General features: G+C 43.8%; 1 protein-coding gene across 1 annotated transcript in view; it reads right to left on the reverse strand.

Annotated features, from left to right (window-relative positions):
- The window catches only part of LOC126184412 (ras and EF-hand domain-containing protein-like), a 195,427-nt gene that overhangs the window by 90,834 nt on the left and 86,072 nt on the right, over positions 1–18,521 (reverse strand). The window contains exon 5 of the mRNA XM_049926796.1: positions 17,391–17,459. Within this exon, the coding sequence (XP_049782753.1) occupies positions 17,391–17,459 (69 nt within the window). The remainder of the gene's footprint in view (positions 1–17,390; positions 17,460–18,521) is intronic.

The raw sequence follows: 18,521 nt of genomic DNA on the forward strand, positions 1-18,521 counted from the left end.
ACATTTGGGGGCTTTAGAATGGTTCATATGACCCTGACTGATTTGTTACTCAGGTGTCATCCATTGGTTAGTCCACTTTCGAAGCCACTGAGCTCTCTTGACAGACGCATTCTGATGTTACTGTTTCTAAATGGTTCAAATGTCTCTGAACACTATGGGACTTAACATCTGACGTCATCAGTCCCCTAGAACTTAGAACTACTTACACCTAACTAACCTAAGGACATCACACACATCCATGCCCGAGGCAGGATTCGAACCTGCGACCGTAGCGGTCGGCGCGGTTCCAGACTGAAGCGCCTAGAACTTCTCGGCCACTGCGGCCGGCTTACTGCTTCTCTACTGATAACACAGTACTCCCCACCTATTTCTGTACTTGTGCGTTCGCCTCTCCTGGAATCTTGTGACCAATTTCGCATTACACAGGGATCTCCAGACACTTTAAATCAAACACTATTTCTCCTGTAAGTACAGTTTCCTATTTTTGTATTCCTCTTCATAGGCTTCGGTTCTCTTTAACTTCTCGTACACTTCTAGAGTTGTATTCTTTTCAATCCAGCTTGTTCGGGACGCTTAACACATTTCTGTTCTTTCAGTTACTCCTTCTCTCCTTTCCCGTCGGTCTAGCTTATTCCACATAAGTTATTCAGCGAACAATTTCCCAATTATTGTACTAATTGGTTTATTTGTAACAATATAGTTCTTTGCCATAAACACTTGCTTAGTTAATGCAATTTTTCACTTCGCTGCTGTTAAACACGTGTCATCTTCTTTAATTACACTATCTGGATAGCAAAAGCAGTTTATTTGGCTGACTGTTATTTCATGCATCTTTATTTTCGTGTCGATCTGTTTAATGTCTTTCTTATTTGCAAATTTCATACCTTTCCTTTTCTGCATTTGCAAAAAGTGGTTCAAATGGCTCTGAGCACTATGGGACTTAACTTCTGACGTCATCAGTCCCCTAGAACTTAGAACTACTTAAACCTAACTAACCTAAGAACATCACACACATCCATGCCCGAGGCAGGATTCCAACCTGCGACCGTAGCGGTTGCGCGGTTCCAGACTGTAGCGCCTAGAACCGCTCGGCCACACCAGCCGGCTCTGCATTTGCAGTTAATACTACACTACGAGGGTGTTCTGAAAAGTAATGCATCCGAATTTTTTATGTGAAAACTTCTGAAGCTTTTTCTTAAAAAAAAGTTTTTAACAATCGAAATCTTTATTCTTCATAACTGCGTATTTATTTCTCAACGTAGTCACCCTGGCGACGGACACATTTCTCCCAACGAGAAACTAAATTGCTCGACTTTGTTGGTGGTGCTACAATCTCACCTCTGCCTCCACTACTTCATCAAGGCTTTCTTTAAGTTCTATGAAACAGATGAAAATCGGATAGGGCCAAGTTGGGACGGTATGGAGGATGGTCGATGACAGTGAACCCAAGGCCACGGATTGATGAAGATATCGCAACGCTCGTTTGAGGTCTGACATTTTCATGCTGAAGGAGAGGGTGTTCGATGTGTGGACGAACTCTTCGAATTCAAAACTCGATTACAGCACGCCGTTTCTCACGCACCGACATAATTGCGTTACAAACCACGACATTTTCATAGTTAATTTCATTATATTTGTTCTCTCTTTCGTTGTTGCTATGGCTCATACAGGTATATAGACTGCTGGCCACTAAATTTTCAACACCATGAAGGATACCATGTGTTGTGTTGGCAGAAGAGCCAACACCGTGTTACTAGTGGAGGCCGAAATGCACGCGTTTTAGCTCACGCAGGCTGGCGTGAGGAGGGAAGAACTATACTGACGTGAGGTCTGGAACATGACAAGGGATTAGAATTCAGAAAGCGGACGTAATTAGTTTCATACTTAACTTTAATCTATTGATGATGAACGTCGCTCTTGACGGTACATGAGTCACAATATTGTCTGTTCAGAATTCATTCTAATTACTGAATATGGCGCCTTGCTAGGTCGCAGCAAATGACGTAGCTGAAGGCTATGCTAAACTGTCGTCTCTGCAAATGAGAGCGTAAGTAGTCAGTGAACCATCGCTAGCAAAGTCGGCTGTACAACTGGGACGAGTGCTGGGGAGTCTCTCTAGACTAGACCTGCCGTGTGGCGGCGCTCGGTCTGCAATCACTGATAGTGGTGACACACGGGTCCGACATATACTAACGGACCGCGGCCGATTTAAAGGCTACCACCTAGCAAGTGTGGTGTCTGGCGGTGACACCACACCATGTAACGAAATTCTACTTATCATATAGTAGGAAGAACAGACGATTAAATTTTTAGATGATCTGGGATGTGCAGGGCGCGAAATTTGAAGCACAGCTCTGCCAGCCGGCCGCGGTGGTCTAGCGGTTCTAGGCGCTCAGTCCGGAACCGCGCGACTGCTACGGTCGCAGGTTCGAATCCTGCCTCGGGCATGGATGTGTGTGATGTCCTTAGGTTAGTTAGGTTTAAGTAGTTCTAAGTTCTAGGGGACTGATGACCACAGATGTTTAGTCCCATAGTGCTCAGAGCCATTTTAGCTCTGCCACCTCTGGCAGTAATAATGGCTCTGGTTCGGCTATATACTAAAATATGAGTTCGTTCTTGAATGCGGCTTCAACTCATATCCAGAGCTCATCAATCACACTCGTTGGCGAGGTGTGGTGTGTCGTTCACAGAAGAACCCATGACTAGGTATTTTAAAGCGGTGGGAAATCCGGAGAACGCGCTGGCTAGGGTAATAGTCGAACGCCCATTTTATCGAGACAAGTCAAGACAGCACGGCCTACACGCGGTCCTGCCGAATCTTGTTGAAAGTTGACGTAACGAAACCTTGGAGAAAGGGTACGTCCACCGACTTTAACACGTACAAATTATATGCTGTGCGAACGAGAGGCGAACGCGTTGTGTACCCAATAGCACAAAGTTCCATCACGCCACCTGCTGAGCACTTATAATGCAGTCTGGCAACGTTCGCTCTCCTCGGAGTCCGCACACACGAACACGTCAATTGTGTGATGCTGTACGCAGAAAGCGGGACTCGTCTGAATAGAATTCATGGCTCCACCTCTGTGTCCAGCATTGTTGGGTGCAGCACTGTCGGCGCATCTCTCTGCTGCCGCTTCAAGGGAAGATGCAACAATGGTCGCCTTGCTTACAGTCCGTGTAACTCCAGGCGTTGTCACACTGCCCATGTGGATACTTCTCTTCCTGCAAACAAGCCCAAGTCATGATGTATTGTTTCGATATACGTGACGTGACTGTACGATGCGGACCGCAGAGCATACAGTATCTGTTCTCACGGGCACTAGTCGCACTAGAGTGCTGAGACACTGTATGGCATTCAGAGTGGTCCTGTTGAACCCATCGATTCTACGAGGTGCATTCAAGTTCTAAGGCCTCCGATTTTTTTTCTCCGGACTGGAAAGAGATAGAAACATGCGCATTGTTTTAAAATGAGGCTTCGTTCATTGTCAATACGTCCCAGAGATGGCAGCACCGTACGGCAGATGGAATTTTACCGCCAGCGACGAGAATGAGAACTGTTTTAAATACTTAAAATGGCGACGTTTTCCTTACTTGAACAGTGTGCAATCATTCGTTTTCTGAACCAATTGAAATCCATCGACAGTTGAAGGAGACATGTGGTGATGGAGTTATGGGTGTGTCGAAAGTGCGTTCGTGGATGTGACAGTTTAATGAAGGCAGAACATCGTGTGACAACAAACCGAAACAACCTCGGGCTTGCACAAGCCAGTCTGACGACATGATCGAGAAAGTGGAGAGAATTGTTTTGGGGGATCGCCGAATGACTGTTGAGCAGATCGCCTCCAGAGTTGGCATTTCTGTGGGTTCTGTGCACAAAATCCTGCATGACGACCTGAAAATGCGAAAAGTGTCATCCAGGTGGGTGCCACGAATGCTGACGGACGACCACATGGCTGCCCGTGTGGCATGTTGCCAAGCAATGTTGACGCGCAACGACAGCATGAATGGGACTTTCTTTTTGTCGGTTGTGACAATGGATGAGACGTGGATGCCATTTTTCAATCCAGAAACAAAGCGCCAGTCAGCTCAATGGAAGCACACAGATTCACCGCCACCAAAAAAATTTCGGGTAACCGCCAGTGCTGAAAAACTGATGGTGTCCATGTTCTGGGACAGCGAGGGCGTAATCCTTACCCATTGCGTTCCAAAGGGCATTACGGTAACAGGTGCATCCTACAAAAATGTTTTGAAGAACAAATTCCTTCCTGCACTGCAACAAAAACGTCCGGGAAGGGCTGCGCGTGTGCTGTTTCACCAAGACAACGCACCCGCACATCGAGCTAACGTTACGCAACAGTTTCTTCGTGATATCAACTTTGAAGTGATTCCTCATGCTCCCTACTCACCTGACCTGGCTCCTAGTGACTTTTGGCTTTTTCCATCAATGAAAGACACTCTCCGTGGCCGCACATTCACCAGCCGTGCTGCTATTGCCTCACCGATTTTCCAGTGGTCAAAACAGACTCCTAAAGAAGCCTTCGCCGCTGCCATGGAATCATGGCGTCAGCGTTGTGAAAAATATGTACGTCTGCAGGGCGATTACGTCGAGAAGTAACGCCAGTTTCATCGATTTCGGGTGAGTAGTTAATTAGAAAAAAAATCGGAGGCCTTAGAACTTGAATGCACCTCGTATATTCGAATGATAGTCGTGAGAAACCGATCAATGCGAGCAGCAATACTGAAGAACGACGAACCGTAGCATCGACAGGCCACGATGCTGCCACTAGTGAGGGGACAAACGACTGGTTTTAACAACCGATTGCCCAGTCGATTGTTTCTTCGTTCAGTCGAATGAAAAAACCGAATGCAATTAGTCTCTGCGGCCACGTGCGGTATATGAATGTTTTTTGCTCCCTCGCTGGTACTGAGTGGTTTTACTTCATTTGAGACAACCGCCTGACGCAAGGAAGTCTCTGACGTTTACCTCTGCCGTATGAATGTTTTCACTCAATCTCTGGGTTCGAGTGATTTCACTTATATACTGTTTCAGAATACATGAACCATGACTAGGGTTGGCAACATCTTTAGCGACAAATAACGTATCTTATTTCGAGAAAAGATGAATAAAAAGTCCTACTTAAGGTACGACTACACGATGCCTGTTCTGGTTCAACTTTGCGCCCTTGCATACACTTCCAGTAGCGCAACTATGCATGTGCATTTGTGCATGCGTAATTTCCTGAAAATGGAAGCCGTGCACACAGCCCATTGCTTCCCGGCTTCTGTGGGAATCTTTGTGCTTTTTAGCAGGTGACTGGCAACTGGGGTCCACGTGTGTTTGATTGCGTAGTGTAGCTGAGATAATGCTGTGAAGTGATTTACGTGCAATAACGTCAGTTGACTCCAAAGGAAGTGCGCGTAAATTTATAGATGATTACAGACAAAGAAAAGACTTATAGAATGGCGCTTCTGAAGATTGTTTGAATCAAAATTTGATATATATGTGGTGTCTATTCTTTCGGAACAGACACTACATTTTTGATCCAGTAGCCATTATGAATTAATACACGAAGGATTTATAGACCTTGCCTGCGAGTGGTCTTTGATTGAAATCAATGGGGAAAATTGAAAAGTGTGGCGTACTGAAATTCGAACCTGGGTCTCCTGTTTACTTGGCAGATGCTCTTACATCTGAGCCATCCGGACATAATGAGCATTGTAACTGCACGGATACCCTAGCACGCCTCCCGTCAGACCCAAATTCTCAACTTACCCACACACAATAAATGTAGTGTCCCTTGCCCTCATTACTCGCGACATTTCGCCGATTCCCGTAAAAGTTCGAGCCTGGTGTGCATTTGCACTGCAGCGTTCATTGGCCATCTCGCCTAAGTTGTATATATTTGTGGTGTCTGTTCTTTCGGACAGGATCTCTTCAGTGTAGATGAACACCATGCTCTTTACCGGAAGAACAGACACCCATATATATATATAAGTCATAACGCCCCTCGTATCTCCCTCAACCTTAATCGATACAAAAATGCCGTTTGGACAGTGAATTGCAGGGACAGGGGCTGCTTGGATATATCACATTTCATGTTTGTGCTATTTTTTATTACAGAGATATGAGGCCCTCTTTGTTTTTTTAATGGAACCCTATGTTAAATTTTAGCGTAGCATGATGGGCTTAAAAAGACAGTTTCAAGAAATGGTTGAAATGGCTCTGAGCACTATGGGACTTAACTTCTGAGGTCATCAGTCCCCTAGAACTTAGAACTACTTAAACTAACTAACCTAAGGACATCACACACATCCATGCCCGAGGCAGGATTCGAACCTGTGACTGTAGTGGTCGCGCGGTTCCAAACTGTAGCGCCTAGAACTGCTCGGCCACCCCGGCCGGCAGACGGTTTCAAATATGTGTATATCATAATATTTAGGCGAATAGTTTTTGAGACACAGATATGTTCCCGCATCGCATTCGCCCTTCGAAGCGGCGTTGTCCAATGCGACTTTTACTATTGACCACTGAAAAACTTAACAGGGAAAGCGTTGTTTTCCTGCTTCTCGATGACGCCGCAAGATGACGCACGAGATGGCTGGAGAGAAGGGTATAAGTGTGCTGCAGGGGTAATGAGACATCGCATTTCCGTCACAGTTTCTTGGAGCAGACATGTACACCAACGAAGAAAAGTTAGATATGCTCCTAGTGTATTGTGAAAGCAGAAGAAATGCTGAAACTTCCTGGCAGATTAAAACTGTGTGCCGGACCGAGACTCGAACTCGGGACCTTTAACTTTCGCGGGCAAGTGCTAGTCCTGCAAGGTTCGTAGGAGAGCTTCTGTAAAGTTTGGAAGGTAGGAGACGAGGTACTGGCGGAAGTAAAGCTGTGAGGACGGGGCGTGAGTCGTGCTTGGGTAGCTCAGATGGCAGAGCACTTACCCGTGAAAGGCAAAGGTCCCGAGTTCGAGTCTCGGTCCGACACACAGTTTTAATCTGCCAGGAAGTTTCATATCAGTGCACACTCCGCTGCAGAGTGAAAATCTCATTCTGGAGAAGAAATGCTGTTAGAGCAATAAAGCGATATGGAGAGCTGTATCCTAATCGTGAGCGTCCTACGCGCCACCTTCTTGCACGTATTTGTAAGAAACTACTTGAATCGGGATCATTGAAAGCCATACAGAGGACAAGGCAGAAAACAGCAACTGGAGAGGTACATGAAGAGCCTTTGACGCACAACGACCCTACTGTTTCGTCGCGAATTATCGCCGCGGAATATGGTATAAGTCAGAGAAGTGTTCTACGCATATTGCACCAGCATAGATTTCACCCGTTTCACCTCTCATTACATCAAGCACTCTCCGGTGTGGATTTCGAACGAGGTCAGAAATTTTGCCGGTTTGCTCTGCAGCGCCTACAAGATGATCCAACGTTTTTTCAACGGGTGCTTTTTACTGAAGAAGTGACTGTCACCAACCGTGGTAATGTTAATTTGCATAATATGCATTACTGGTCAATAGAGAACCCTCATTGGCTTCGACAGGTACAGCATCAGCAACCGTGGAGTGTTAACGTATGGTGCGGCATCGTCGGAAATGTCATTGTGGGGCCGTACGTCATTCCAGGTATACTAAATGCAATAACTATGCACAGTTCCTGAGAAACGTTGTGCCAATTTTGCTGGAAGAGGTACCACTAACTACGCGTCAGTGCATGTGGTTCCAACATGACGGCTGTCCTCCTCAGTCTGTCCGTGTGGCTATAGAGCTGTTAAATGAAAAGTTCCCGGATTGTTGGATAGGACGACGTGCTGAAGTGAAGTGGCCATTCCGGTCTCCTGATTTGACCCCTCTTGATTTTTTTCTGTGGGGAGCAATCAAACAAAGTGTATGCTCAAATACCAACTACGCCAGACGATATGAAGCAACGTACCATCGAAGCATGCGCTGATATCTCACGTGACACCCTCGCAGCCGTTCACAAATCATTCGAACGGCGACTAAAAATGTGCATTCCAGCAGAGGGGAAACATTTTGAGTACATGCTTAAGTAAAGTTTTGTATCATGTACAGTAGGTATTTTGCATCTTTGTGTGTATTTGCTTCGTATTATGATCAATAGTAAATATTTTCAAATAAAAAACAAATACGTATATATAACGGGGTGAGTCGCGTAAGACGTAACACCCCCATTATTCCGTTGGCGATGGAACGTATCGACAAGCGGTGGTCGGCGAATCATAGCCGACTATGGGGCACATACTTTCGTACATTCACAATAATCACAACGTTTATATTGACCGAGATAATGAGGCAAGTACATGTTTTTTAAATGGGACACTATACTTTTTTTACCATCATTCGAACGCTCTGGAAAAGACGCGTATAGTGATGTAACGCATGTTGCTATCGTGATTGAAACTTCGCTTAAAACGCTTAAAAGACGCTGGGAAATATTTTACGATTGAAGGTCGAGGCGGTCGGAAGCGGCTACAGACTAAAAACTCCTCGTGCAACCCGCAGGCCGAGTTGCCGTGCTCTATGCAGCTTGCACGGCCTACGCTACTACGCTACGTAGGTAAATCCTCTTCCGCCCTATTTTAAGCAAAGTTTGAATCACAATAGCAACGTGCGTTACATCACTATACGCGTCTTTTCCAGAGCGTTCGAATGATGGTAAAAAAAGTATAGCGTCCCATTTAAAAAACATGTACTTGCCTCATTATCTCGGTCAATATAAACGTTGTGATTATTGTGCATGTACCAACGTATGTGCGCCCTAGTCGGCTATGATTCGCCGAAAACAGCATGCCGATACGTGCAGTCGCCCCCGGAATAAAGGGGGTGTTACGTCTTACGCGACTCACCCTGTATATGGCGCGAGTAATGAGGGTAATGAACAAGGGCACTACGTCTGAAGTGTGTGGATAAGTTGAAAATTTTGGTCTGACGGGAGACGTACTAGTATAGCTTGCGCAGTTGCAATGGCCACTGTGCTCGGATGGTTCAGTGGTCAGAGCATCTGCCTAGTAACAGGAGACCCAGGTCCGAATCCTGATATGGCACAAGCTTTCAACTTTCCCCATTGGTTTCAGTCAATGACCGCTCACAATGAAGGTCTGTGATTTAATTGTGTATTAATAAAAGTTTGAGGTTGATGCCCGAGCGTCAAGAATTAGATAAAACGTGTCCAATCCTATTACCGTAAAGAATAAGATTCAGTAAGTTTCGAAGTAGGAAAACAGAGAAGAATAAGCCGGAAATTTATGAAGAGTGCATATAAAAGTTATGACAGAATATTCATGCTATGGCGACTTAATAGCACAGCTAAGGAGTCTGACATCTGAATAAAAAAAAAAAAGTGGTATGTGTAGCTGCTCAACAAACCACTTGAAATAGAAATGCAAGACGGTGATGATGCAAAAAATACAACATTGGAAAACGCAACCTCCATTCTTGTGGATTCTGGCTTTATGAATTTTCCAAATTTGTCGAGTCAGAGGATGTTAAACTGCATGTAATCTTTCACTATTAAAGTTCTGTAAGCAACTTCTTTTTTATAAAATAAAATAAAAATGGCGCATTGAAAGTTAATTAACCTTCAAATAATGGCTATGAATCTCCTTTAAATGTTTCTCAGTTTCTAGAATAATCACTGAAATGCTTTGTTTTGAAATACCAAATAAACAGTTCACATTGGTATATAAGGAGCCGGTTACTCGGTTCAAATGGCTCTGAGCACCGTGGTACTTAACATCTGAGGTCATCAGTCCCCTAGAATTTAGAACTACTTAAACCTAACTAACCTAAGGACATCACACACATCCATGCCCGAGGCAGGATTCGAACCTGCAACCGTAGCGGTTGCTCGGTTCCAGACTGTAGCGCCTAGAACCGCTCGGCCACACCGGCCGGCGGTTACTAGGTACCTTATTGCTGCATTTTTCCAAGCAGAAAATTTAACATTCGCTATGCCCTCCTGAAATTTGCAGACAAAACACTGTCCCTTAGTATTTTTCGTACCTCTTTTATGTAGATTATTTCTTTACCCTAAGTCGCTTTTGCGTTTTATTTTTCTGTCGCCTTATCACAATAAACGCAGCAAAAGCTCCCAAGTAAGAAAGGTGATCCATAGCAGACTGCTTGCGCGGTTTGAACACAAAAACGCCCGCCATGCGTACATTCTTTTCACAAATTTTTGTTCATGCCCTCTCACTCCCGTGCGTCGGCGACTGCTCACGAGGAAAGAGGCATCCTGTGGACATACCTTTATATTAACCACCTTCCCCTTCCTCACTCCTCCTCCTCCTCCTCCTCCACCTCCACCGGCTACTGCCGGACGACCTTCGAAGATGTCTCCCGCAGATGGAGACGAAACGTCAGGTGAAAATTTTATACATCAACCACGGTCTCTCAGCCCAGAAGTTTCAACTGAAGACAACACCGGCCGTGAAAGCCTACATTGTATGAACAACTGTATTTGTCTATGAAGATCCTTTTAACTCTGTTGCTTTGACTCTGGAATCGTCATACTATCAAGTCTTCCTGCCTTTGAAACACTGATTGTGATATTCATTCCTTGATCAATAAACTTTTGTGAACTTTGTTGACTGTTTTCTTTGTGTCGAGCTGAGCGACACATCGGTCGTCGTTAACCACAGTGGGTAGGTCTACTCTCCAGCAGTACGTGTACATAGACTGTATAACATTGCTTCAGTAACTCATCTAAAGTATTACAGAGTGGTTTCACACAGAAGAACGAATGGATAACTCAGTTAACTAAACAAGTAAGTGGTTTCACTTGAAAAACAGAATGCACGGTTCAGCCGACAGGTAATTATATTCTGGTTTTACTTCAAAAGAAAGAATGAATAACTGAGTCAATATGTAAAACTACATCGGAATAGATCGAATGTTTTCGGTTGCTCCCACAGACTCATTGATTAAAAAATGAATAATTCAACCTATACGTACAAACTACAACCAAATCAATCGATTGTTTTCCACAAATCAACTGTATATTGTTTTCATTAAGTTGTTCCCACCACTACCTGACACTGTCTTATTTCTCCACGTGTTGGTAGACTTTCCTCCTTCTTGCCCAAGGAATAACACGATATTCTTGCGGACGAACAACCTTAAAATACAGATTCCTGTATGAGAAACCTGTTGGTGAATCTCTCCCTATGTTGTTGTTGTGGTCTTCAGACTGAAGGCTGGTTTAATGCAGCTGTCAACAGTGTTCTGTCCTGAGAAAGCCTCTACACCTCTGGATGACTACCGATTTTCATGCTTCGTTAACGCAAGTTGCAACTCTCTGCCGCTAGAGGGTTCCGAATTGTAGTGTGCAACATGTCGGTGTGTAACGTAACTGTATCGGTGCTTGAGAACCAGTGTGCTGTAATCACTCAGAAAACTGAAAGCACGAATTTGAAGAGTTCGTCCACAAATGGAATACTCTCTCCTTCGGCATGACAATGCCAGACCCCACACGAGTACTGCGACATTTGCAAAAGTCCGACGCCTTGGGTTCACTGTCACTGGTCATCCTCCATACAGTCCCGACTTGGCCCCAATCAGTTTTCATCTGTTCCCGAAACTTAAATAACACCTTCGAGGATTTCTCTTTGATAGTGATGAAGAAGCGGTGCAAATCGAGGTAAGGTTGTGGTTCCGTCAACAAAGTCAAACAATTTGCAGTGACGGTATCAACAAACTGATTTCTCAGCTGCCGACAGGTGGTGTTGATATACCTCGATGGGGACAGCTGAAAATGTATGCCCCGACCGGGACTCGAACCCGGGATCTCCTGCTTACATGGCAGACGCTCTACCCATCTGAGCCACGCATCCCGTGAGACCCACATTAACAACTGTCCACAATGTACATACGTAATGTACGTAATAGATATTTGCCCACCCACTCATTACTCGCGCACACTAAGGTGACGATTCCCGTAAGAGTTCGGGCAACCTGTGCGCATTCGCACAGACGAAGGTGAATGGCTGGGTAGCCTTTAACTATATATATGAAGATAGTAACTGTTCTCGAAAGAACAGATACCATTGGTGACAGTGCAGCTTCTCTAGAATAAATGATAATTAACAGAAACCCTTAGCTGCCGACAGGTGTTGTTGATATACCTCGATGGGGACAGCTGAAAATGTGTGCCCCGACCGGGACTCGAACTCGCGCTCTCCGGCTTACATGGCTGACGCGCTATCCATCTTTTTTTTTTTTTTTAATCTCATTTTGTTCGTTTTCGTTCGTTGCATCTGCTCGTGGTGGACGTCGCAAGACACCCGTTTCAGTTCGTCGTTGATCCATTAACTCAGTTTTTTTTTATTACAGAGGGCAGCTAACCCTCTGACCGAACACGCTGAGTTACCGTGCCGGCATTTGAGCCACTGAAGACACAGATGAAATGCAGGGACTTATCCCTTGCACGCTTCCCGTGTGACCCACATTACCAACGGTCCACAATCTACATACGTAATGTACCTAATGTAGTTCGAGTCCCGGTCGGGGCACATATTTTCAGCTGTCCCCGTCGAGGTATATCAGCAACACTTGTCGGTAGCTGAGGGTTTCAATTAATTATCATTTATTCTAGAGAAGCTGCACGGTCATCCATGGTATCTGTTCTTTCGAGAACAGTTACTATCTCCATATAAACTGGTTTCTCGTTGGGAGAAAAATGTTTGTCGCCAGGGTGACTATGCTGAGAAATGAATACACTGACGGAAAAAAAATCGCAACTCCAAGGAACAGTTGTGCGATATAAACGAAAGTCGGTAGGCGTATTTCTACATCTGAAAGATGACGTCTTCAAATTTCGTGTTAGTCGCATAAGAGTTGCGCTAGTAGCGCCACTATGAGGATGCAAATCAAGTTTGCTTTAAATAAACGCTGTAACTGTCGTGAGCGTTAGTTAGTTTTGAGATTAGACGTGGTGAGTTGCCGTTAGGCAAGTGTGCCTTTATGGCGACAGACGCCATTGTCAACACCTCAGCGAGTTTGAACGAGGTCGTGTAATAGGGCTACGAGAAGCTGAATCTTCCTTGTACGAAACTGCAGAAAGACTTGGCAGAAATGTAACCACTGTACATAACTGAATGAGATTTTCACTCTGCAGCGGAGTGTGCGCTGATATGAAACTTCCTGGCAGATTAAAGCTGTGTGCCGGACCGAGACTCGAACTCGGGACCTTTGCCTTTCGCGGACAAGTGCTCTACCTTCTGAGCTACCCAAGCACGACTCACGCCCCGGCCTCACAGGTACTGGCAGAAGCGAGGCTGTGAGGACGGGGCGTGAGTCGTGCTTGGGCCGCTCAGATGGTAGAGCACTTGCCCGCGAAAGGCATAGGTCCCGAGTTCGAGTCTCGGTCCTGCACATAGTTTTAATCTGCCAGGAAGTTTCACTGCACATAACTGCTGGCAGCGCTGGTCACGAGAATACCCGGTCGCAAGATGACCCGGCTCCTGACGGCCGCGTGGCATGAACGAGAGGGAAAACCTTCGTGTTCGGCGTAAGGCTCTGGCGCATCGTACAGCATCTGCAGTAGCAGTTGGGACCACAGTAACACAACGAACTGTTACACATCGGTTATTTCAAGGACAGCTCAGAGACGAACGCCCTGTACCGCGCATTCCACTAACCTCAAACCACCCCCATTTGCGACTTGAGTCTTGTCAAGCGAGGGTTCATTGGAGGGCAGGGTGGAGATCTCTTGTGTTTTCTGATGAAAACTGGTTCTGCCTCGGTGCCAGTTATGTTGATTAGGAGGAGGCCAATTTAGGGCCTGCAGCCAGCATGTGTGTATGCTAGACACACTGGACACGCCTGGAGCGCTCTCGTGGTTATCCCACGCACCCTGACTGCAAATTTGTACGTAAGTCTGGTGATTCGACCTGTTGTGCTGCCAATCATGAACAGCATTCCAGGGGGAATTTTCTAACAGGATGACGCTCGCCCACATACCGCTGTTCTAATCCACCATGCTCTACAGTGTGTTGACATTTTGCCTTGCTCTGTTCGATCGCCAGATCAGCCTCCAGCGAGCACATATGAGACATCATCGGACAACTCCAGCGTTATTCGCAACCAGCGTTAACCGTCCCTGTACTGACTGATCAAGTGCAAAAAGCATGGAACTCCATCCCAAAAACTTACATCCGACACCTGTACATCACAGTGCATGCACGTCTGCATACTTTCGTTCACCATTCTGGCAGTTTCACGGGTCACACAGGCAAACGATGGAAAAACATTTTTGCTGAAAATACCTTATTTTTATGTTTTTATGGTGGGAAATCCAAATATGATACTTAAAAAACTGTATCACCCACCCTTTCTTAACATTTTGCAGTTAAATTTGTTAAATTAAGCGTTTTTTAAAGAATTTAACAGCTTTATATAGTTAAAATAATTTAAAAAGGAGGTGTAATGAACGCAGATGACGTTGGCAGCACTGCTGAAAAACATTTGGTGGCAAAAAAAGGTCTATTCTATTTTTATGTTTACAGATGGTGTTTTGTTTACTGTCAATCTAACCTTACTTTTCCGTTTCCTGTACATGTGCTCAGTCTGTACATGTGCTCAGTACAATGTCTAATCGTGGTTGTAAAAACCCTGCTGACAGTTTTTGTTATGTTTGTGGTGAATTTGTGATTAAAAAACCACCAAAGAAACATTACAGACTTTGTGAAATAGGTTTATCTATCATACTTTTGATGTAAACTTGGTGATCAAGATAAATCTTGTGCGCTGCATAAGGCACGTTATGTGTGTGTTGAAGATCTGAGAAAATGGTCCAGAAAGGAGAAAAAGGCTTTTAGATTTGCTGTTCCTGTGATATGGAGGGAGCCAAGAAATCTTTCTGATGATTGCTACTTTTTCAGTGTTGACATTACTGGTCATAATTCGAAAAACAAGAAGGTAATAAGCTACCCTAACCTTTCGTCCTCCATCCGACCAGTAGGGCATGGTGTAAATTTGCCAGTTCCTGGACCACGAGACAATTTAAATTCTATTCCAACAGAAGTATTTTCTGATCTACGATCTGATTTAGATGAACCAGATGATGATGAATTCCACTGAAATACAGAAAATCTAGAGCCCAGATTGTTTACTCAGACCGAGCTTAACGATTTGGTTAAGGATCTGGACTTAACGAAAGAAGAAGCTGAATTGTATGACTCTAGATTAAAAGAAAAGCACTTACTGGCAGCTAGAACCAGCATATACATGTATAGCAAGAGAGAGAAACATTCCCTGTCTGATGAATGAGTTTGGTAGTGAATACAAAAAGGAAGACTGGGGGCTATTTATTGATTCATCCAAAACTAGTTTAAAGGCTGTTTTATTATACAATGGTAACATGTATGCATCTATACCGGTTATACATTCTGTACATATGGAAGACAGCTATGAAAACCTGGAAGTAGTGCTAAATAAAATAGGGTATTCTGCACATGGTTGGATGATATGTGGCGATTTAAAAGTAACATGCATGCTCCTTGGTCAGCAAGGTGGCTTTACCAAATTTCCATGTTTCTTGTGTGAATGGGACAGTAGGGCTAGGGATCAACACTGGTGCAGAAAGAACTGGCCTTTGAGGGAGTCTTTAAAACCTAGTGAGAAGAACATTCTGCGCAAAAACCTTGTAGATCCAAAAAACGTACTCCTACCACCTCTACATATAAAGTTAGGGCTAAAATAACAGATTGTAAAGGCTTTGCCTAAAGATGGACCATGTTTTAAGTATCTCTGCCATAAGTTTCCTCATATTTCAGAAGATAAACTAAAAGAAAGCGTCTTTGTCGAACCTGAAAATAGAAAATTGATGTTTGATGTCAACTTTGAATCCACAATGACCTTCAATGAGAAAGAAACTTGGGTCTCATTCAAGCAAGTCTGTACAAAGTTCTTAGGACATGAAAGAGACCCAGAATATGTTTCTATTATAGCTACTATGTTAAAGAAGTTTAAAACTTTAGGATGTTTAATGAGCCTGAAAGTTCACTTTTTGAACAGTCACCTCATTATTTCCCGGTCTATATGGGAGATGTTAGTGAGGAGCAAGGACAGCATTTTCACCAGGACATTAAAGTGATGGAAAAACACTACCAAGGCCTCTGGAACACCAACATGATAGGGGCTATTGTTCGTCACTTCACCGAGAAGTTCAGCAAGCGACCCATCGTAGAAAAAGCTACACAAGTAGCTTCAAAGAAAAAAGAGAAAGACAATACAAACCAATTCTAGCTCACAGGTGAAACCTCTATTAACACATATCATTGTTTTAAGTACCTTACTGTAAATACAAACTATCCGTATGTTGTAACAAAGAATTTCATTAATTTCCCCGTTTACCATATAGCATAGGATTTTTATACTGTATAATAAAGAGCATATAGCTCGAAAACTATAGGTGATACAAAAAACTAAGTCTCGATTTGGATTCAGCTCATAAAAATCTATAAAGATCAGCTATGAAAGTAAAAAAAAAGTTTTTGAAAACAAATTTTTCGTTGGCTTGTAAACACCCTCGTCACGCTAGTTCATAGGCGAAGTACTGATGCTAAGCTGTGTTCGCATCGACCCTCTGTCCATAATCATGTTGTATAAATGGATGTGATGTTTTAACTACTGACGACGCCTTTGGCACAATTGTTTTATGAATCTCCATTGCAGGATGTACTTCTGATGAAGGTATATTTAGATATACCGAAACCGTGATCAAGAATTTTAGTAAATCTTTATCCTGCAACTGTTTTGGCTGTCATCATTTACCATGAAGAATTTCAACAGTTGCTGTTTCAGCCACGTTTAAAATCTTGAGATGTTCAGAAGTGTCTGTATCATGTCTAGTGACTTCAGACGACTGTGGAATGTCATTGCACTACGAGTGACAGAGCAGTCACGCTTTATTCACTCACCACCTCTTGAGAAATCATCAGTTTATGGCACAAACGTTGTTTATAGTTCACCTATGTCACTTCTTTTCTCTTTATGTTTCGTGAGGTTCGTGGTGAATCATAAACAATTTTTACCGCATGTGGAGTACAATGGCAAACAAATTTTATCAGTGTGTGGTTTAGGTGAGAACTCCGCTGAAAAATCACATGTTCTGGAGACAGTCAAAGCAGGAGAGGAGATCAGCAGGAATCTGAGATGATAGTGGAGTTACAAGTAGATGGTGTAGAGACACCGTCCTGTTGGAATCGTGGCAAACATTCCTTCATTTTGTATACATTAATATTGATAGGGCTTGTAGAATATCATTATTGCTATTATTATTGTTAAATGTTACTCACCTTGAAACATACATATTATTGTGAAATGCATAATTAATTTGTTAGCTTTACTGTCACTGTATTAATCACTTACTGAAGCAGGCCAATTTGGTTATAAATATGATCATTCTGGTTGATAAACGCGTAGGTCGTCTGTTGTTGCCTGAAAAAGAAAGCCAAAAGTTAAATTTCACTCGCAGAACAATTGCAGACTCCCTTTGAAAAATTAGTCTGTTTCTGGAATTAATTTCTAAAAGAGTAATGACTAAATGAACTTAATGTAACTTAATTATTAAAATATGTGGCTCATCTGCTGGGGTATGAGAATGAGTAACCATGTGTCATGTAGTAAGACATTTATATTCGATAATATATGATAGTGTGAAACACTTGATTTGTATTTTCCGTAACTATACAGGGTGTTACAAAAAGGTACGGCCAAACTGTCAGGAAACATTCCTCACACACAAATAAAGAAAAGATGTTATATGGACATGTGTCCGGAAACGCTTAATTTCCATGTTAGAGCTCATTTTAGTTTCGTCAGTATGTTCTGTACTTCCTCGATTCACCGCCAGTTGGCCCAATTGAAGGAAGGTAATGTTGACTTCGGTGCTTGTGTTGACATGCGACTCATTGCTCCACAGTACTAGCATCAATCACATCAGTACGTAGCATCAACAGGTTAGTGTTCATCGCGAACGTGGTTTTGCAGTCAGTGCAATGTTTACAAATGCGGAGTTGGCAGATACCCATTTGATGTATGGATTAGCACGGGACGATAGCCGTGGTGCGGTACGTTTGTATCGAGACAGATTTCCAGAACGAAGGTGTCCCGACAGGAAGACGTTCGAAGCAATTGATCGGCGTCTTAGGGAGCACGGATTCCAGCCTATGACTCGCGACTGGGGAACACCTAGAACGACTAGGACACTTGCAGTGGACGAGACAATTCTTCGTGCAGTTGACGATAACCGTAATGTCTGCGTCAGAGAAGTTGCTGCTGTACAAGGTAACGTTGACCACGTCACTGTATGGAGAGTGCTACGGGAGAACCAGTTGTTTCCGTACCATATACAGCGTGTGCAGGCACTATCAGCAGCTGATTGGCCTCCACGGTTACACTTCTGCGAATGGTTCATCCAACAATGTGTATCCTCATTTCAGTGCAAATGTTCTCTTTACGGATGAGGCTTCATTCCAACATGAACAAATTGTAAATTTT

The sequence above is a fragment of the Schistocerca cancellata genome, chromosome 4 (assembly GCF_023864275.1).
Source record: "Schistocerca cancellata isolate TAMUIC-IGC-003103 chromosome 4, iqSchCanc2.1, whole genome shotgun sequence".
In the NCBI taxonomy this organism is placed as follows: Eukaryota; Metazoa; Arthropoda; class Insecta; order Orthoptera; family Acrididae; genus Schistocerca; species Schistocerca cancellata.